Source organism: Cnephaeus nilssonii (assembly GCF_951640355.1).
Source record: "Cnephaeus nilssonii genome assembly, chromosome: 12".
Taxonomy (NCBI): domain Eukaryota; kingdom Metazoa; phylum Chordata; class Mammalia; order Chiroptera; family Vespertilionidae; genus Cnephaeus; species Cnephaeus nilssonii.
In genome coordinates, this window is record NC_137083.1 from 25368657 (window position 1) to 25389861 (window position 21205).

Here is a 21205-nt window from a genome sequence, read left to right on the forward strand (position 1 = left end):
ATACAGACGGCCAAGAGACATGAAAAATGCTCAAAGTCACTAATCATCTGAGAGATGCAAATGTCAAAACAACGAGGTATTACCTCACACCTGTCAGAATGGCTATCATCAACAAATTAACAAACAACAAGTGCTGGCGAGGATGTGGAGAAAAGGGAATCCTAGTACACTGCTGGTGGGAATGCAGACTGGTGCAGCCACTATGGAAAATAGTATGGAGTTTCCTCAAAAAATTAAAAATGGAACTCCCATTTGACCCAGTGATTTCACTTCTAGGAATATATCCTAAGAAACCTGAAACACCAATCAGAAAGAATATATGCACCCCTACGTTCATAGCAGCACAATTTAAAATAGCTAAGTTTTAGAAGCATCAAGTACCCATCAGCAGATGAGTGGATTAAAAAAAACTGTGGTACATTTACACAATGGAATACTATTCAGCAGTAAAAAAGAACTCTTACCATTTGCAACAGCATGGATGAGCCTGGAGAGCATTATGCTAAGCCAAATAAGCCAGTCAGAGAAAGATAGGTATCACATGATCTCACTCATATGTGGAATCTAAATGAACAAAATAAACTGCTGAACAAAATAGATCCAGAGACATAGAACCATGAGCAGACGGATGAATTTCAGAGGGAAGGTGGGGGTAAGGGAGAGAGATTTACCAGGGAATTTATATACATATATGCATAGCCCATGGACACAGACAATAGTGTGGCAAAGGCTTGGGAGGGGTGGGTGCCGGGAGGAGGGGGTCAATGTGGGGGAAAACAGCAACAACAAAAAACAAAGCGGACCTCTGTAATACTTTCAACAATAAAGATAAATTTAAAAATAAATAAATAAAACTGTCAGGTAATTTAAAGAAGAAAAGAAAAAAAATGATCATTGCTGTCGTCTAGAGACACTAATAGAAAACCATCAAGTCCCTTTACTGCAATACACTTTTTAAAAGAATCTCTTCTGGTAAAGCTGTTTTCCGTAACATACGTTTTCCAGTCACCAGGTTGTTTACCACGGAGCCATAGTCAGTACAGGATGATCTTTAAAGCACTTTATGACCTGTTTTTCCACTTGAGCAGCAGAATTCCTAAAGGCCCGGAAACCCTCAGGCTTGGCCTCTTGCCTCGGACACAGCCTGGCTTATTATAGAGCTGGGCAATCACAGAGCTGCCTCTGGTCTGTGTGACCTTTCCCCTAGTGAGCTTTCTTTCCATGAACAGAAACCACAGGCCTGAGAGCTCATGGGTGGAAAAGAGACCGCTTCATAGCAATGACCCTTCACCTACTAAACTTCCCCTCCTTGGCTCCGCCTCCAGGCAGTGCGGCCCAGCTGTGGGTGTGGGACTGACCTTTCACCCACTTTGCCCGGCCAAGCCCAGCATCTGCTTAGCTTTTACAAGACGAGCTAAGTTTCTTCCTTCCAACACAATGCTGATGAAAACTGTGTGAGGGAGAATCATTTCCTTGGTTTTTTTTTTTTAACCAAGAAGCGAGTCTATGAATTAGTGCCATCGCAAAGGAAAACAGCCCTTTTGTTTTCCAGACACAGTGCATGTTGAGGTGCCTCTTTGTTGAAAAAAGAGGGGGAAGAATCCTACTATGAAAGGGGTGAAGAAAGAACACAGAAGGGGAGCCCCACACGTTTCCTCTTTGGGCTCAGCACCAACTACCAAGAGTCAGCCAGGCCCTTTTCTTCAATTAAGAACATAACCATGTTACCCAAACTCAGCACTGTCAGATCCTCAAGTTTATTTTCAAAGTGAAAGGAGTAAGCGGGGGAAAAAGTGTATTTTTTTTTTGTTGTTGTTGTTATTACTGTAAAACCTAAAGATAGTCTAGTTTCCTCTCTAAGTCTCACTGTTGCCCTATGTATGAGGGGACCCCAGAGGGCAAAAAATAATCAGTGTTCTTGAAGAAACAAGCTGTTGAGTTCCCAGCATCTTTTTGGTTTGTTTTCAAACTCAGCTTCACACAGTGGCCTGGTTTTGGCCAAGAGGAGGAGCAGGCATTCTGAGTTCTAAAGTGTCTGAAAGGCTAAAAAACAAATCGTAGACATCCCAAGCCTCAGAGGCGTGTGCCCAAGATTTATGTTGAATCTGGAGAGTAGCTGTGTGAGTTAGGGGACTTCATGGTCCTTTGCCTCAGTTTTCCCTCTGCAAGTGGGAGCGTTGGATTGAATGAATGACTTTCCTATTTGCTGGTAACAGTGTCACTAAAGGCAGCTCAGGGCATAAGATGGAGGTTTGGACCTGCAGCCCAAGAAAAACAAGAGTTTGCATCTCCCACACTGGATTCGCTGACTCACTGATCTCCAGAGTGCTTAGGTTGAGAAGAATCCGGAGGCCAAACCAGACAGGACAGGAGGGGATGTTACCATCTATTGGTGGTGGTGCCAGCCACAGCTGGAGAGGAACCAATCACTTGCACAACATGTACTTGCTGAAACTAGTGTTTTCAAACAAACAGAAGATTTTAGTGTGACATCAGTGTATCTGCCCTTTTATTGCTAAGCATATGGAGCATTGCACATTCTAATAGGCTAGTATGCATGCATCGATTGAATTCACCAGACAGTAAGGAATGTTTGTACTAGTATAAGTGACTAAATGTTTCCATTTTTAAGCGGATATTCAGTGGGATGGAAATACAGTTTCCCCCTGCACTGGGTTAAGCAAAGAAATCACCAAAGGAAGTGACCTCTAAAATTGCCTTCCAGATGACCTGGTGCCTGATTGCGTTTCTTTTATTATATGGAACACCAGAAAATGTTGTCTAAGGCAGCCAGTCAGTGTCATACAAACCAAGGCTGGACTTGAGCAAAACTTGAAATTTTCGAAGTAAGAGATTTCTATTTGGAGTGTGTGTGTGTGTGTGTGTGTGTGTGTGTGTGTGTGTGTGTGTTCAGGAGGAAAAGACATGTTCCACTTGGTGATAATCTCAGGAAATCTAGGCAATGATCAGCAATCAGAGACCAGGTAAAAGCCACAGAACTGTTTCAGCTGACAGGTAGCTCAATGTCAGTCTCCAGAAGACAAAGGCAGGAATGATAAGGAAGAGAAAGGCCTGATTTCGGGCTCCTCAGGTCTGGAGTCTCCAAGCTTCTTGGTATGCCCAGAGGGGTTAGAAACAGAAGGCAGAAGAGCAACTGACCCACTTCCCTGTCCTGATTCTGCCTTCCAATTTGGTCAGAAGCCTGTTTTGAACAGATATCTGCCAGATTCTTCTGCCTGTTCTTTTTATACATCTATTTTCATTTTAACTTTTGAAAAAACAACATTTCTTTTCCTTATAAATAAGAAGCTATACATGTTTCATTCTTTAACATTTGGAAAAGCATAAAAAAGCAAATATAAATGCTGATAATTTTACCACCCCAAAATTACCACTATGAACATTCTTGGCATTTTCTTTCTACATATGTTATGCATATGTTTGTGCATATAATATTAAAATTATTAATCATATGTGTTTCCTGGCAATATTTCCTATAAACCCATGACCCCCTCCCTCATTTGAGCAGCTAGATTGTGACCCACAGAAGAAGCCAAAAGTGTTTACGCAAGTTTGGGAAATCTGAGATTTAGATTTTCTGTTTACTCAGATCCATGAAACTCACTTACAGTTCTAGGACCCATACACTAACCCCCTCTTAGGGTTCATATGAGCTATTGTCAAGTTCCCTTTAACTTTTATTCTCACCCTCACCCCCAAAACCAGAGAACTCTTCTAGTTTGAGAAGTAAGGTGGCAACCTGGATGTGTATATTAACATAGATTTTTAGTTGCTCCCTTGAAATACGTTCCTACAGGTGGAAAGGTTGAATAGGTATCTCTTTAAGGGTCTAGATGTATTTTATCAAATTGCAAATGCCCAGCCCTCTGGCAAAATGCGACTTGCACTTTTAAAACTCTGCCAGTGGCCTTATGCTACTAGATTTTGCCTGGCAAGCTGGGTAGAATTCATTTAACACTAGGCACGCATGCCCCTGAACATTTCAGAAATTTGGTGCCTCTAGCAGAGATGCTGCGTTGAGCACTGTGTACAGGGGGGGAGCTTTAGTACTCCCCCCTGACCATTAGTGTTACAGAAAACCGGAGAAGAACCAAGCAATACCAGAGAGATGGAGTTACATTTATTACGTGCGGGTCCAGAGGAAAATGTCTCTCAAATTCTGGGCCCCAACATGGAGGAATTTTCCCTATTTATATGTTTTTACCTTCTTTGTCTCCCAAATATGGGGTGTTTCCGGCCTCCTTTGCAAGTTCTTAAAGAGCCCCTATGTGCTGGGGCCTTGACACCTCAACCAGAGGCCTGGCCTGGTGCCAGCACTGATAATTTTGTCCGGGGAAGCTTTAATGGCCTCTCTGAAGTGGGAGTAGTCTTTTATTTTCCTTATTATTTAAGCAAGCAAGCATTTACAGAAGCCAAATAGCAGGGTTAAAATTTCAAACAGCAGTTTTTATATAAGATGGATGCTTCATTAGCACCAAATCATTTGATAGTCCTCTCATGTTTACCTTTACTCAAATGAATGCACAGATTTGTCCATACCCATTGCCCCCAAATAACTCCCTTTGCTTTATTTCTGTAGCAACTGGATCACCTCCAAGATCTGTGGCCAGCCTGAAAATACATCTCTTCCTGGTCACATGCTAATCATGGCACAGGTTTCCCCCCGCTACCCAAAAGTGGAGCATTTTTATGAAACCTTTTGAAAGCTGAAGTGGCATAAAGCAAAAAAGCAATTACTGTTAACTTATATGGAAAAATCTTTAAGAGTTCCCATACCCAAAAATAGCCTACCAAATCATACCAAATCCACTTCATGACATCCAGTTTTACGCTAAGCATAATACCCTTATAGGCTCTCTTAGGTTTTTCTGGCACCTTAGGACACATCTTCCTAGCAGATGTACAAAATAAGTTACGGTTAAGCACAGATGTTCACAGACACAGTTCAGAGCGATGGCAGCTTGATGCTGAGATGCTCAAGCGTAGTTTCTGGGGAAATTGCTCCGGGTACGTGCTGCCTCTATACAGCTTGCTAGGGAGCAAACACGGAATGCTATTTTTGCTTTTCCCTTTTTCTCATAAAAGTGAAAATCCTCTTCGGATTTCTTTCCATTAGAGAACACAGCTACAGGTCTTTCATAAAAACAAAGTGACGTAACACGAACTTTCGGAAAGCAGGGGATACCGGTAATACATAGTGTTTTAGCCAACTGGGTAAACCATTTGACCTGCTCTTCCAGTCCAGCTACCATAAATGTTGCCAATTATAACAATAGTTCCCATCATGGAATGACATTAAAGAATGGAGCTCATGGTGAGAGTAACCTGATATTAGTGGATGGGTTGACATGGAGACACAAGTTTGGTGACGGACTGTAGTTCACATTTAGTCCTTAGCCATCTCTGTGAACATCATAAGACTTCACCTGACCTTTAATCATCACCCAACACACAGGGCAATAGTGCTGGGTAAGCCAGGCCAAGAACTCAATGGGGTTTTCCTAAAGTAGAACTATAATGTATCATGTCCACTGTCTTTCCTCTGCAGATGAAAGGGTATAATTCTTTTTATTTTTTTATTTTTTATTGTTTAAAGTATTACATATAGTAGTATATATATCTCCTTTTTCCCCATTGACCTTCCCCCAGCAAGAGTATAATGCTTTATAATAATATTTTGCCTACTGCAGATCCCACACACATGGCAAGAAAAAGCAAATGCATACTTTTCTATTACTTCTGATCTTAGGATGTAATCCAGGAAAAAGAAGGGATTTTTACCTTTATTTGCGTCATCCAAGAGAGTTTTATTTAGTCTTTTGGCTCCTGGAACACATTTTTTTTTTTTTTTTGCTTTATCAAGCTAGGCAAATATGTAACAAAGGGTTCAGAATACAAAAAATATAAATCATAGTAGTATCAAGTCCCATCCCCAAGTGGAGATGCAATTTGGAACTTCCCCCATGTTTCCCCAGCTTGAACAGTAGGAATCACAAAGATGCATTCAGCATAGTCCCAACCCTAATGTCTTTCAGGGGGTGGGGTCCAGGCTGGAGGAAGCGGTGTGTCCCATGCCTCTAGAGGTCTCTAGTTTGATTCCCATCCTACCTGATCCCCCGTGGGGGTGTGCAGGAGACGGGTGATGGATGGTGATGGTTCTCGCTCATCAACGTTTCTCTCTCTTCTGCTCTCCCTAAAATCAATTTTAAAACATTTTTTAAAAAAGAACATAAATAGCTGCAATATAATGTTGTAAGCGACAAAGGCCATATTGGGAAGGGCGGGGAGAAACCATCAGGGAAGGTCTCATAGTTCGTGCTGGGCATTTAAGGCTAAAAAAGAATGTTTTGGGCAAAGATGTAGATTAAGGACATTTCATACAGCGGAACAGAGCCAGCAAATTCCTGATGGGAGGAAGAAAAGGGGGAGTCCAACTGACGAAGTGATTCCTTTTTTATGTTGTTTTTAATCAACAGAGTTAAACCTAATGGAGAGAAACAAACTAATGGCCTTTTATTGCCACAAGGAAGCTCGTGTATTTTGGCAGCTTCTCAAGCCTCCGCGAAAAGGACTTCCAGTTCCAGACGCGTGCTGTTCTCTCACTGGAAGAACTCTTTAGGTCGCGTCTACCTGTCGCTGTCCAATGGCAGAGGAGCCCATACTTTTGAAGGCCGCTCACTGGCTACTGTAAAAGCCCGCTCTGAGCAAGAGCCAATGCGCTCCCAGAGCCCAGATTCTTGGAAATAGTTTCTGGCTAGGAATGCGTGACATTGAGACAGCCTTGCACTTGTAAACAAGGACGAGTCTGGGCAGGCCTCCAGCCCACGCGATCCGGGGCACGGTCCCAAGTGGCTGATCCCGAGCCTACTTACCTCCAGATGCCCACGTAGCCTTCCCCCTGCCCCTCACGGCCTGGGGCACCTGCGCCAGGCCACTCGGCGGGGACTCCGCAGGGGGGTGCGGGGCAGGGGCGGGGGAGAGGGCAGGGCGCGGACCCAAAGCCCTTTTTCTAAGCGGCTTGGCCCGGTCCCAGGCCCGGGACGCGGCTCCAAGTCCCGGTGACTCCTCCCCTTTGGGGTTGCGGGGGGAGCGTCCCGGGGAAACAAATAAAACCGCCCCGAGCAGCCGGTGGTGGCAAGACGAGCTCTAGAGTCTCAAGCCACTGCTTCTCTGATCCGCTCCTCTGCTCCGAAACACCCCGGTCCTCAGCCCACACCCGGTGCGCCAGCCGGCCCGCTCACCTGCGCTCCTCGCCCGACGCGCCCGGCCGCTCCTAGGTCCCCGGCTCTGCCCCTCGCAGCCTTCGCCCTCCAGCCAGCCCAGCCCCCCAGACCCGGCCAGACCCCTGGGCATCAGGATGAAGGCGGTCCGCTTCGTGATGCGCGGCGCCGGCACGCTGAGCCGCGCCAGCCTGGTCCCCCGCGAGGTCGAGCATTTCTCCCGGTACAGCCCGTCCCCGCTGTCCATGAAGCAGCTGCTGGACTTCGGTGAGCGGGGCCGCAGGGCTGGGGGGTGGCGGGGCGGGGGGAGCTGGGGAGCTGCCTGAACTTTAAGTCCGGGTGCTGGGAGGACTGGTCTCACTACTTAAAAACAACTTGGGGCCCCCTTTCCTGCTGCCCCCGAGCCCCCTCACCTGCGCACCTTGCCTTTTCTACATCTGGCTTCTTTCTGACAAGTGGTACCTGCCTACAGGTAGGGGCCACTTGCAGCTTCTCTGATGCCGGATGCTTTGAGCTCATCTTTCCTCTTCTATCCGTCCAAAGCTTCCGTCGAAATACTTTTTGCTTTCAGTCAACATTTAATAATGAATGAGGAACTTTCATAGTACTTCTTTGAGAAGGTTCCTAATATTATAAAATAGCCTCAGATTAATTGAGATTTTATCCCTTAGTCACCCTCCACGGGGTACATCTCTGCGTTCCGAACAAATTTCTTTATCAAATTAAAGTTTGTCATGTATTTGCAGTACTGCTGAAAATATTTACCGACTTTCTGCAATAACCTTACAAGGCAAATGTCAAGGATTTAAATGTGGTATTGTTTATTATTAGTCTGGAAACATCAGGACGTCCACCCCACCCCCTTATCTCCCACTCCAATTTCATATCTAGAACTCTGAACATTGTGGTGTTGACTGAACCCTGCATTCTTTTATGACTATTAAGAGCTATAGGATAGTCGGACTTCGTGGAAGTGAATCCTCTTCCAAAACTAAACAATAATTCTCATGTTGATAACTTTAAAACTAGAAAAAGACCAGAAGGCACTTTTGAATTATTTATAAACAGTAAACAAAATGAGGGTGAAATATAATTTTATAATATATGTGTGTATTTAATATTATATAGTTAATGCTATTCAAATATATCCTTTAGTCATACTTGTTTCCAAATGCTAAATAAGTGTTATTTATTACAGGTTCAGAAAATGCATGTGAAAGAACTTCTTTTGCATTTTTGAGACAAGAATTACCTGTGAGGCTTGCCAATATCCTGAAGGAAATTGATATCCTCCCTGAACGATTAGTAAATACCTCTTCAGTGCAGTTAGTTAAAAGCTGGTAAGTAGTGAACCATTCTGAAACAGTCTCTAGTTTTATAACAGATATCTAAGTATGAATTCTTATAATATATTAACATCATAGTTGAAAACAAGTGATCTGAATAGTAATACTTTTGAAATATGTAAAGAATTGTTTATTAATTTAGAGTAAGTTACCATAAGGGCAGTTATAAAGTGATAAAAGCAGAAACAGACATTTTTATCCTGAAAAAGATTCTTTTGCAATATAATTTTTACTTCCAGGAGAAATATGAAAACGAATCGACAGTTACAACTTGTTTTGTATTTTAAATAATAAAAGACAGTTTGATACTGTGAAAGGAATCCTATCCTAGTAGATATGAATGACTACTATTCAGAGAGGGCCCCTCTTTTTTATTTACAAACCAATCAACAGAGCAGGCTCTGAATTCAAATCCTGCTTCCGCCTTTTCCTCATTGTGGAATTCTTGGCAAGTGTCTTAAATTCTCTAGGCCTCAATTCCCCCGTTTTTATTGAGGAGAATAAAGCATATGTCTCAGAGGGATATTTGAGTGTAATTAAACGAGGTAATCCATTTAAAAGCACTTAGAAAAATAGCACACAGCCAGCACTCAGTGTCTATTATCATCTCATTTTGTAAATAAGGATGTTGAGGCTCAGAGAGGGTAGATAACCCAAAGGAGCAGATTTTCAGAGAACAGAGCCAGGATATGCACTGAGGCAGATATGCATCAGAGCCTCAAACTAATCACAGAATACACAGCTTTTTGTTCATTGATTCAAGAAAAATATGTATTTCCCTACCTGGTTTTGCTCAGTGGATAGAGTGTAGGCCTGCAGACCAAAGGGTCCCAGGTTCAATTCCAGTCAAGGGTACATGCTCGGGTTGCAGGCTCAAGCCCCAGTAGGGGGCGTTGCAGGAGGCAGCCCATCAATGATTCTTTCTCATCATTGATGTTTTCAACTCTTGCTCCCTTCCTCTCTGAAATCAATAAAAAATATATTTAAAAAAATATGTATTATATGTCCATTAAACAATCACAATCTGAAACACATACTCAATCCATAGTATCTACTGTGTTCAAGACTTCTACTCACCTATGAATGGAGTAGGAAAAAAAAATATGATGTCTCTCTTTAAAAGTTGTTTTTAAATCCTTTTGCTATTAAAAAATAACATGACAGTTGCCAAACAAAACAAAACTGAATATTGATCTGGAATACTTAAAGAAATAGAAACATTAACTTAGATAGTTAAGAGTTAAAGTTGTACCCCCCCCAACCCCCTTTTCTTCAGATATATTGTTTTCCAAATGTCCTGGAATTTTTAAATTTTAAACATAATACTCTCTCTTTTCAAATCATTTGAAAAAGCTACTATATTTTTAGCCACTTGTATCTGACTATTCGATTTAAAACCTTAAAGCACACCTGTCACTTTCCAGGTACATCCAGAGCCTGATGGACTTGGTGGAGTTCCACGAGAAGAGCCCAGAAGACCAGAAAGCACTAGCGGAGTAAGTTCTCTGCCTTAGAACAAGTGTCTAAAATGTTGACTCCTTCCAGACATACTCCTCCAATCAGTGATATGTACCCTTATAATCTAAAAAATACAAGCGACAGAACCTTCCTTGAACTCTCACTAAATATAATCGTGTTTTGCCTTAGATTTGTAGATGCTCTCATCAGAGTGCGAAATAGACACCATAATGTAGTTCCGACAATGGCACAAGGAATCATAGAATATAAAGATGGCTGTGCATTTGACCCAGTCAACAATCAAAATCTTCAGTATTTCTTGGATCGATTTTACATGAACCGTATTTCTACCCGGATGCTCATGAACCAACACAGTAAGTTCATCATAATCATGATATACAGAGATGAGGGTAGAGTATAAGCCATGCTCTAACTCGCTGTTTTACTATTGGGTGGGTCTCATTCTTTGTCAGTGGTGTTCTAATCATGATGGTCCTGGTTTTTATATAATCTTATATAATGTTTTTTGTATTTATTTTTCAACAGTTCTTTTATTTAGTGACTCAGAGTCAGGAAACCCAACCCACATTGGAAGCATTGATCCAAACTGTGATGTAGCAGCAGTGGTTGAAGGTAATTTCTGGATTTCTTCATTTCCTTTAATGCAAATATACACTCTGTGATTGACATATGGTTGAGGTGACTCTATGAATGAAATTACATTCAGAGTTTACCCTTTGTATTCTTACAAGTACTGTCATGGAGGTCATTTGCTTTTGAGGGTCAGGGGTTTAAACACTTATTTACAGTACTATAAAAAAAATCCAAATAGCAGTGGTTAATGTATATATTGCATTTGATCTCTGACATATGCATATTCCTGTTGTTATAACTATACCTTAAACAGTGTCATAATTCTTTCTTTAATAAAATATTAGCAAGGTACTTTTGTATACATTCATTGCACTCTAATGAATATTTTAGGTTAAGGGTAGTGTACACAGTGAGGATCACTTGACAATTGTACTTGGTAGAAATTCATTTCATCATTATGAAAAAAACCTTCTATTCCAGATGCCTATGAGAGTGCAAAGATGCTTTGTGACCAGTATTACTTAACATCTCCTGAATTAAAACTCACACAAGTGAACGGTAAGCTATAAATAAAATATACTTTAATCTATGGAAAATTCAGTGTTCTCCCAGTATGAGTAATACTGTAAATACAGAGCAACATTTGTGTTCCATTTTCCCCTTACGAACATGCCTAGAGTTTGTACACTTCTCTTCTGAAGCTAAGTTTCTCTTTAAGTCAACTGGAAAGTTCCCATTGAGCATATTTAGTTGCTACTAATAATTCATAAAGAAGAATAGTTTGAACCAACAGTTTGGAATGTATAGTAGCAACTTAATTCTAATATCTTAGATCAAAGAAAGATTGCTCACTATAGAAAAGGGGGGGTAGGAGACTAGATCTGGGAGGCAGCACTTGGTAGTGGAGGTACATCCCTCCTAATTCCAATAAGGTTACTCATAAGGTCTGGAGACGGAAATAATTGAGATTGCATTGTAAGAAACAGGCCAGTAACAGAAGGACAAATTCTGCATGATCCTGCTTACATGAAATATTTAAAATACCTCAAACTCAGAGAAGCAGAGAGTAGAATGATGGTTGCTAGAGGCTGAGGGGAGGGAGAAAGAGGGAGTCACTATTCAATGGGTATAAAATTTCAGTTATGCAAGATGAATAACTTCTAGAAATCTGCTGTACAATGCCTTGCGTATAGTTCACAATACTATACTGTACACCTACATACTGCAGAAGGTAGCTCTCATGTTAAATGTTCTTACCAAAAGGTTTTTAAATTGCACTGTAAGTGTATATCAGTTTTGGAAGAAGAGCACACTTTATTTAGTAGCTTCAACTGTAGGGAGTACCTGAACAAATAATAGTCTTCCCACATTGACTGAAATGATTGCATGAGGAATGCAAGGCAGTATTTTTATCCTGTTCCATAGTTGCTTCTCAAAACATGACAGTAACATTCTCCTTTCAATTCAAAGTAGACATCTTTTCCAAGTAATAGTTACAATGTTTGTTGGTGGTGAGAGTGAAAATCAAGTTGCTCCTATTCTGGGTAGCCTAACTCATGGGTTGGGGTTATGCAAATGTAATTGCTTGCTAAACTAAAAATAAAAGTACAAATAAAGATTGAAAAAATGTCCCTAAACATTAACAGCGTTGTTGCATAACTTGTAGATCAATTGCTTGAACTGTTTGATAAAATAAAGCGGGCATTGAGTCAGACCTTATGTTCTCTAACACCAACTTTGCCAAGGCCTGGCAAACCAAAGAATAATTCTTTTATTTTTCTTTTCAAACAGTATGATGAGGTTTTTGTTTCTCTGTTTTCTTTAGTCTCTTGGTGGAATTTGAGCACAGTTGGTCTATAAGATTTAATGTTTGGATGATAAAAATCAAGAATAATCAGAGGTGTTATTTTCCCATGCATCATTGAGTAATTTTCCACGTGTTATTTCAATTTCAAAATGTGAAAATTATAGCTAGCACAAATTCTGATGTTATACTATAGACAAATTAATTTTTTTCTTCCTTACAATGCATATAACTTTAATTCTGAAATTGTCCAGTACAAAACTTTTGAAAATAGAAACAAATAAGCCATATAATCTAATTTATAGCACCCCTGCTGAACACTTCATCTGCTTTATACATTTGTAGAGAAATGCAAAACTTAATTTTAGAGCTCTAGGTAGCAACTGTAATAGCATAGTGAAAGTAAGCCAGTTGTGTTTTCAGTTTAAGAAGGAAGGTTCTAGGGTACGATTTTGGAGTGAGGAGGATGGGGAGTATTCCAATCCTGTTTTAAGTCTGAAATATTAGTTAAATAGATATGGAAGTTTATTTTAGTGAAATATTTATTTACCAATTCTAATGAGTTTAATTTTCTTCTAGGAAAATCTCCAGGGCAACCGATTCACATTGTGTACGTTCCTTCTCACCTTCACCATATGCTTTTTGAACTATTCAAGGTATGACTTCACAACGATTGCAATTTTGTTTTGTTTTTTAAATTCCCTGTTTTCTTTTTAATGTCCTTTATCATTACTGACTAAACAGGAGCATCACTATCTTCTCCCAAGCAAGCTTCTGTGCTCCTAACAGGAGGCTACAGTTAATGTTTAAAAGGGTACATAGAGTTCCTTGCAGTATCAGCATGTATTTGAGAATGTACAATATGATTCATGATGTCTCAAGGGCTCCCTCGTCCCATTATTTGTTCAGGTGTCCAACAAAGCACTATTCATTCATGCATTCATGAAGAAAGTTCATGGGGTGAACGCTTCACGGAATGAGGCCTTGTTTCTCCCACCCCCACAGGCTGGTCCAGTTCCATATCCACAGGTTCAGGTTCAGAATTACCGTAAGTGGCAGGATCTCAATCTGAGTCAGAGGACAGTCCTAGTCCATTCCTTCAGTGATCTACTTTAATGTGCACATGAACCACCTGGAGGTTTTGTTAAAATGCTAATACTGATTCAGGGGGTCTGGGCTGGGGCCTGAGGTTCTGAATTTCTAGTAGGCTAACAGGTGTTGCTGCTGGTCCATAGTCCACATTTCAAGGCAAGACGGGAGGGCAGTGCTTCTCAGCCTTCCCTGTGCTTTAGAATCGCTGGGAGGGCTTGTGAAAACAGATCCTTTGGCTCTGTCCCAGATAGAGGTTTTGATTCTCTAAGTCTGAGCCTCTGCATTTCTATCCAGCTGTCAGAAGATGCAGATGTTACTGGTCTGGGGTAGCCAGGTGCTGGAATCAAATCCTGACCTGGGTTCTAAGACCGAACTACAACTTGGTACTTACACCAAAAGACAGGAAACACTTTGCCCTGCTTCCAAGAGTCCTCTGGACTGCGGAGGAGGAGGCCTGAAACACGTGAAATTTGCTTCTAATTCTGATATAACTCTTCCCCAAACATACTATTTCCTAACTTATGTTAGTAATGTTAGTACAATGAGGTAATGATTATACTGCAAACATCTGACCTATTTTATTTCACATTAGCTGATGATTAGAACGTCATATTAAATGGAAACCAGAAAGCAGATAATTTTCTGGAAAGTTAGAGAGGAAAATGGGTGAAATAAACCAAAACTGTATCTGTATGAGAATCATCCAGTTCTCTGAAAACTTGAGTTTCTTCTCTGTTCAAGGACAAAAGATACTTTTTTGTTTGATTGATTTACTTTTAAATTGAATGGTCCAACTCAGATTTATTTTGCCATCATTGGTAAAAGTTAAGATGATAATCACATGTAAATTGAAATTTAAATTAGAATTGTTTACTATCCTTTTAAATAGTAACAATCTTTTCCCAGCAAATTTTATAAAAGCCAATAAGTTGGTTCAGTGATTCACTGTTCCTTTGTGATGTAATAGTCTTTGGTGTTTGGATGTAAAATGTAATGGAAAGACAGAAAAGAGAGAACCAGGAAGTGGGCTATAAAAATCAATTTTACATTTAAATTAGGTTTACAAATAAGAACTTGACAAGTAGCAGAATTGTTTTCCTATTAGACACTGCTCCCAGGAACTATATTACATGGTAAATGCGTATTTTTCATTTTACACCCTACATGGCACACTCATAAATAGCTATTTACAGAGCTATTATAACTACTAACTTAAAAGAAATGGGAACTTTGAATTACCCTCTGTGCTGCTTTTATTTTAAACATAAAAAAACAGGTATTTATTGTCCCTCATTATTCTGCCATTCAATTTCTTATGTTTTTGTTTTCTTTAGAATGCAATGAGGGCAACAGTTGAACACCAGGAAAACTTGCCTTCCCTCACACCAGTTGAGGTGATTGTTGTCTTGGGAAAAGAAGATCTTACAATTAAGGTAACCATCCTCTATTTTTCTTTTGATTATCTCTTGAGAGAATTTTTAAAAATCACCAAAAATAAAGCTCTCTGCTTTGAGCAATAGATCAAAGCCATATAGCAGGTGACTTTCCAATGAAGGAAGGACATTGTCATAGAGACGAATGCACGTGGTTTTGAATGTGTGGCTCTGATGACTTGTTTGTTTGTTTAAGATTTCAGACAGAGGAGGCGGGGTTCCCCTGAGGATCACTGACCGCCTCTTTAGTTATACCTACTCCACTGCCCCAACGCCGGTGATGGATAACTCCCGGAATGCTCCTTTGGTAAGAACGATTATATGGCAAAGTTCATCCCAGCCACCTAGTTCTAAAGGGAGAGCCAGGATTACAAGGAAGTGTTTAGGCAAGTTCATCAGTTTATATTGGGCATGGGGGATATGAGGAAGAATGATAAAGCAAGCTAAACGTGGTGAAACAATTCAAGGGGCCTCTGATTGGAAGCAGGAGATATTGATCTAGATTCTAGGACATGAGTGTCAAGCACAGTAGTAACACCTTCCCACATTTTGTATTTCAATGATCATGCCCGCCTCTTTACCAATAACTGATCTTCCCTCTCCAGGCCGGTTTTGGTTATGGCTTGCCGATTTCTCGTCTCTATGCCAAGTACTTTCAAGGGGACCTGAATCTCTACTCTTTATCAGGATATGGAACAGATGCTATCATCTACTTAAAGGTATACTTTAAATTCAATGGGAAAAAAATCGTTTTTTAAAAATGGCTTCGTGTACAGCCCTGACTCTGTTGGTCCACAGTGAAAACCCCAAACTGAATTCATGCAAACAATGGCCAGAAGTAATTGTAGTTTCTGTTTGCTATGTGTAAGCATATTGTTTAATATTTAATATGGTAACTTGCCAACAAGGAGGTAGAGCTAGGCTACGTGCCTCAAGTGAGGCAAAATGGTTGCCCAAGAGGCCAGGCTTGTGTGAAATTTTTAAGGCAGCTTCTTTGGCACCTGTGAGAAGAGCTGTACTTTTGTTTTACTTCAGTTTGTGAGAAAAAAAGATGTGAATAATGTTCCAGCCTCAAAATTAACTGATATTGAGTTATTCAAGACCTTAAGCTGACATTAGAAATCCAGGGAAAGACAGCTGACTTGCTCACAAGTTGTCAGAAAGATACCTGACATTTTCTGTTTAAAATTTAAAACTTGGTAAATGTTTTCCTATTGCTGATAAAGCCTCAATTTATTTGTTAAGGTCACTGTCCTATTCTGTTTCTCATTTGCCAACTATTTCAACTGAAAATATATTTACAGATATTAGTAACTAAAACATTAAGCTTCCAGGCTCCCGTTCTGTGCCAGGGAATTATTTGCCAAGTGGTCTTTGACCATCTGAAATAACTAATGCATTCCTTTAAAAAACACAAAATCACTTATTATCTCCAGAATTGTTTTTTTCTAAAATAGTTTATTGATTTTTTTTTTTTTTTGAGAGAAGGGAAGGGAGGGGGAGAAGGAGGAAGGGAAAGGGAAAGAGAGAAACATTGACATAAGAGCAAACCATTGATTGGCTGCCTCCTGCACACCCCCGACCAGGGATTGAGCCTGTAACTCGGCCATGTGCCCTGACCGGCAATTGAACCATGACCTCTTGGTGCACTGGATGATGCCCAGCCAACTGAGTCACACTGCCTAGGGCACATTCATTTCTTAAATAAGCCAAAGTCTTCATAGTATTGGGAAAGATTAAGAGCTCATAGGTTTATAGTATCAGATTAGAACGCTTTGTCACAGATATAATGGTTTTCCTTGGACAGGATAGCTTTGCTATGGAACTCTATCATATTGGTAATATCCAAACAAAGGATATGTGGGAATATTGAACACAAATTCTATTCCCTAATTTAAATTGTACATATTCTATTTCATCCCCTATAGGGTAAAGATATTATTTCCTTTTTATACAGTGCCTGACATACTATGGGCTCTGGAATGCTCTTATTACTACATTAATTAAAGGAATGTATTTGAATGGTTGACAACTTACCTCTGAATTTATTTTGAATAATCACTTCAAGTACAGATGAGGCCTTGTATAGTTCCTTTGGTTTGACTTGTTGCTTCATTCTCTTTTCAGGCTTTGTCTTCTGAGTCTGTAGAGAAACTCCCGGTCTTTAACAAATCAGCCTTTAAGCATTATCAGATGAACCCGGAGGCTGACGACTGGTGCATCCCGAGCAAGGAACCAAAGAACCTGGCGAAGGAGAAAGTGGCCGTGTGAGGAGGGACGCTCAGGGCACTTTACGGGATCAAAGTGGGTCTGTGCCAGTGCTGCTTTCTGAATGTTTGCATGCGGACTCCTCTCCCTCGAACAACAGCCACAAAAACTCCTTGGCCAGGACACTGAGGGGAAGAGGAACAAAGCTCATTCCTGTGACCCAGGAGAGCACAGGGCAGGACGATAGGAGTTAACACGTGGCCAGCTCTTTATTCTTCAAATGGAGAATACTGCTTGGGTTTATATCAAAACCCGAATAAGATGTAAGCCTCAATGTGTCACCTCTTTATCAACAGGAATGGGAAAAGAAGTGCAGTGAAGATATAGGCTATCAGTTTCAATAGACTGATGTTTTAGAGTTTAGACCTTTGGTTAATGTCATAAGATATTAGTATTTATTGAACATCAAGTGTCAATGACAATAGTATTTTCCTGCCATTCAAAGGAGTGGGGCTTGGTTTATACCTTACGACTAGAAATGTATGTAAATGTACATTTTGTATGTAACTATACGCTCTAGGGAGGAAAAACTGGTGACGAAAATAACATTCACTTTGAATGACGAGTAAGTCAAAACGTTTTATTAAAAGCTGCAGCCAAGGCCTTGAGCCTCTGTAAAAACGCAGAAGATAGCCTTTTCTGGTAAATACAGGGCCTTTATTATGCTGCTTTCCCTGTTCACACCTCACATAGTAAGTGAGCTTATTGCCAGGTACCTCGTCTTGGGCGAATTTTAAAATATGCACTGAATTCAGAATGTTGGTGGTTGGAGGGGGAAGAAGAGTTGCCAAAGTGAGAGCAAAACTATCTCTCTTGTTGGTAAATAAAACGGTAGATTGGAAAACTGACGTTAGGGAAGGAAATCATGCATTCAGAACCTAATTCAGAGAGAAGGCCTGTTCTCTACCCTGCAGTCGTGGCAATCCAAAGACATCCATTTTCTAGGTTCAAACAGATGTGTTTTTGTATGTATTCAACTATACTCTACACTCCAGAATTAACGTGTGTGTAAAAAACTCCTAGGTATCAAATAATCTAAGAACATTACAATTTAAATACTTCTTGGAATGTTTTTAACAAGGAGTCTGGGAAGAAGAGGATTTCATGCCAGAATATTTTCGTTTCGAATTAATGGCATTGAGAGCTAATGAATGACAGCTGCAATGCGTATGGAACTTTTGGGGAGTTCAGGTATAATATGCAGGTTGACAGGGCACTCCTTAAGGAAAGGAAAAAGGGAAGGAGGGGAGGAATGAAGGAAGGAGGGAAGGAAGGAAGGAAGGAAGGAAGGAAGGAAGGAAGGAAGGAAGGAAGGAAGGAAGGAAGGAAGGAAGGGCATTTTGCTATATCCCCCACAAATTACTTCAAGAAATGGTTCATATTGGCAAAAGGATGAATTGGTGTCTTTCAAAACAGTATGACTTTTTTTAAATGGCTCTCTGAGTTTTGCAAGATACTAGTTTTTAATGAGATAATAAACTCATGTGTCAAATTGAAGTTTAAACTGGGATATAGAAAAAAACTAGACTTTTCTGCATTGGAAAATAATCAGTACTGTCTATGCGTTGAACGTAACATTTGTACTTAATTTTGTCATGGCCTAGTGTTGTGGTGCTTCTGGTAGTAGCCATAGAAGCATCAAACCATTTGTTTCAAATTTCAAATTTCATCATCAGAAGTCCTAGGTAGGGATTTTTCTTGATGATGGGATTCTGGCTCATACATTTATTACTTACACAAAACTATTTGCAATAAATTATTTGAATATTCAGTTTTTACTGAAATGTAAACATTTTTGCATGTAAATACTTATGTTTACCAAAGATTTAAAGCAGTTGATTAATTAATTAACCCAATCACCATGAGCTATCATTAAAACACTACAGAAAAAGAAATGTTGGTATCTCAATGACATCAACTGTGTAAATGGAATTCTATAAAATAGAAATAGACTACATTGGTATTTGTAAAATTTACAGATGAGCTTTAGAATTCTACTGAATAGATACTGATGCTCAGACCCACTTAAATTATTAATGTATAAATTGTATTTTTTCCTTTAAGTTATGTACAGAGAAATGTGATAATTTTTATAATAAATATTTTTATTATAAGAGTAGACATCATCTTTTCATGTTCTTTTCTCAAATTAATGGCAAAATTCTAAGAAGAATTTGAAGCAAAGGTTTTTCCTTTCTTTACATTCAATGCTAATTTATCTACATATTGAGTATAACCTTTAAAAAGTATTGAAAGAAATTTAAAATCCTAATTTTTAAAAAAATATAAGTACTTTATAACAGTCCAGAAATTTCTAATTGTTCTTTGCTTTCTTGTGTATGCCCCAATAACACATAGTACAATGTATGTTTATATACATGGATATATTCAATAATCATTTTTGCGATGCATATATTCTCTATATATTTTTGGTAAATTTACTTTAAAGTTGCACTTAGTAACTGTATTTACATAACAAATACAGTAGAGCACTAAAATAATCACTTAGATAATCTAGGTTCCCAAATAACTTCTGGATTAAATATCTGAATAATACATATTCTCCTACTATACTTTCAGGTATTGCACTTACACTTAAGTGTGTACCAACAGTGCAAATGTAAGGTAGCAACAGGATACAAATTACTAAATTAAGTGGTGGCACGTTTTATCTTTGCTATTTCACACTGTCACTAATTTAATCCTACTCTATCTTAGACAATATCCTTTGTCCACCTCCACAATGGCCCTATTGGTAAAATTTTGCAAAGGAAAAAAAAGGGGGGGTGGGGAGGCGAGGAAGAAAGAAAAATGATGGGAAGGAAGGAGGGAGAATTGGAAGAAGGGGAAATTAGAATAAAATAAAAGTAGTGAAACGAATTTGCCACAATTAAATCATAAAACCTTGTCAGCATAATTGTTATTTGAATAAAAAAATTCCATCAACGGAGATATTAAACCCTAAAGAAACTACACTAAAGACCTTCATTGAGGACACTCAACTTACTGCAGCTTGTCTAAAGGAAGCGCATACACTTATGCATACACACAGGCAAGCCTGTACACACACAGGGGGTTTAATTGTGAATTTCCTTGGATTAAGCTATTTAGGAGGTAGGGAATTCATGCACTCCATAGATTCAGAACCTTCATCCACATTTGCATAAAAACTATAAGACATCAAGTCCTACAATCCTCCATTTGTACACACCTATCTTTCTAACACAGTTAATGTGTGTACCCCCAAAACTACTAATTTTCAAGTCCAACAAAGTAGGCTGAATCAAAACTATCCTTATACTGTTTCTCCTAAATTCCAAATCTAGTGAAAAATGGTAGACGTGTTTGATCTTAGTTACAATGACATGTACAAAGACTAAGAGAGAGAAATCATTGTGAACTAGTAGCTTGTTTGGACATTGACCTTGATAATTTCTTTACATATTCTCCTACTATACTTTCAGGTACTGCACTTACACTTAAGTGTGTACCAACAATGCAAATGTACCTGGTCTTTCCTGGTGAAAGAATTGAGGGGCTTCCATAATTCCACAGATGCTTATGTAAAAAGTTCCTAGGCCCCCAACTATGAATTTTAGAGCAAAGGTATGCTGTCTCTATTAGCATTCTATCCGTATATATCTTTTTTGGATTTTTCATTTTTTACCTTATATCACAGTTACTTAGGCACTCAATAAACATTCCTTGGGTAAATACCTGAATAAATACATAAATAAACCTTTGCCTATAGACCAACATCCTTACATTTAAGGGCAGATTGGAACTCTGTGTTAAAAAAGATGCACATCAAATTTTATAATACTTTTCGCTTTAAATAGTAAGGAGTCTTACAACATTGTAGAAACTCTGGAATACTTTTCTAAACCAACTTTTTCCAAAAGTTAAATTTCAACTGATTTTTTTATATGTTGATCTCCATTGGTGGCCTTTGGCCACTGGAAATGATCA

At 39.4% G+C, this 21205-nt stretch overlaps 1 protein-coding gene and 2 long non-coding RNA genes across 4 annotated transcripts in view; 1 reads left to right on the forward strand and 2 right to left on the reverse strand.

The window, feature by feature from the left end:
- The window catches only part of LOC307108154, a 40934-nt gene extending 23807 nt beyond the window's left edge, over nucleotides 1-17127 (reverse strand). Inside the window, exons 1-2 of one of the 2 annotated variants that reach the window (XR_013814281.1) lie at nucleotides 17006-17127; nucleotides 6130-6214 (exon numbers count right to left, since the gene is read on the reverse strand). This is a non-coding gene — a long non-coding RNA (uncharacterized lncRNA). Of the gene's footprint in view, nucleotides 1-6129; nucleotides 6215-6893; nucleotides 7031-17005 lie in introns of those variants that run through there. The other variant, XR_013814282.1, reaches the window with a different exon arrangement.
- PDK4 (pyruvate dehydrogenase kinase 4) lies at nucleotides 7155-19355 on the forward strand. Its single transcript, XM_079785895.1, has 11 exons — nucleotides 7155-7508; nucleotides 8440-8581; nucleotides 10012-10083; nucleotides 10235-10419; nucleotides 10592-10678; nucleotides 11120-11197; nucleotides 13023-13099; nucleotides 14870-14968; nucleotides 15165-15275; nucleotides 15574-15687; nucleotides 17096-19355. Exons 1-11 carry the CDS (start codon nucleotides 7379-7381, stop codon nucleotides 17237-17239), a joined length of 1239 nt encoding a protein of 412 aa, XP_079642021.1. The 5' UTR covers nucleotides 7155-7378; the 3' UTR covers nucleotides 17240-19355.
- Nucleotides 7552-10228, reverse strand: LOC307108153. The gene is made up of 3 exons (XR_013814280.1): nucleotides 9998-10228; nucleotides 9371-9548; nucleotides 7552-7865 (listed from the first exon to the last, which is right to left on the reverse strand). It is a non-coding gene; the product is annotated as an uncharacterized lncRNA (long non-coding RNA).
- Nucleotides 19356-21205: the final 1850 nt, after the last annotated feature.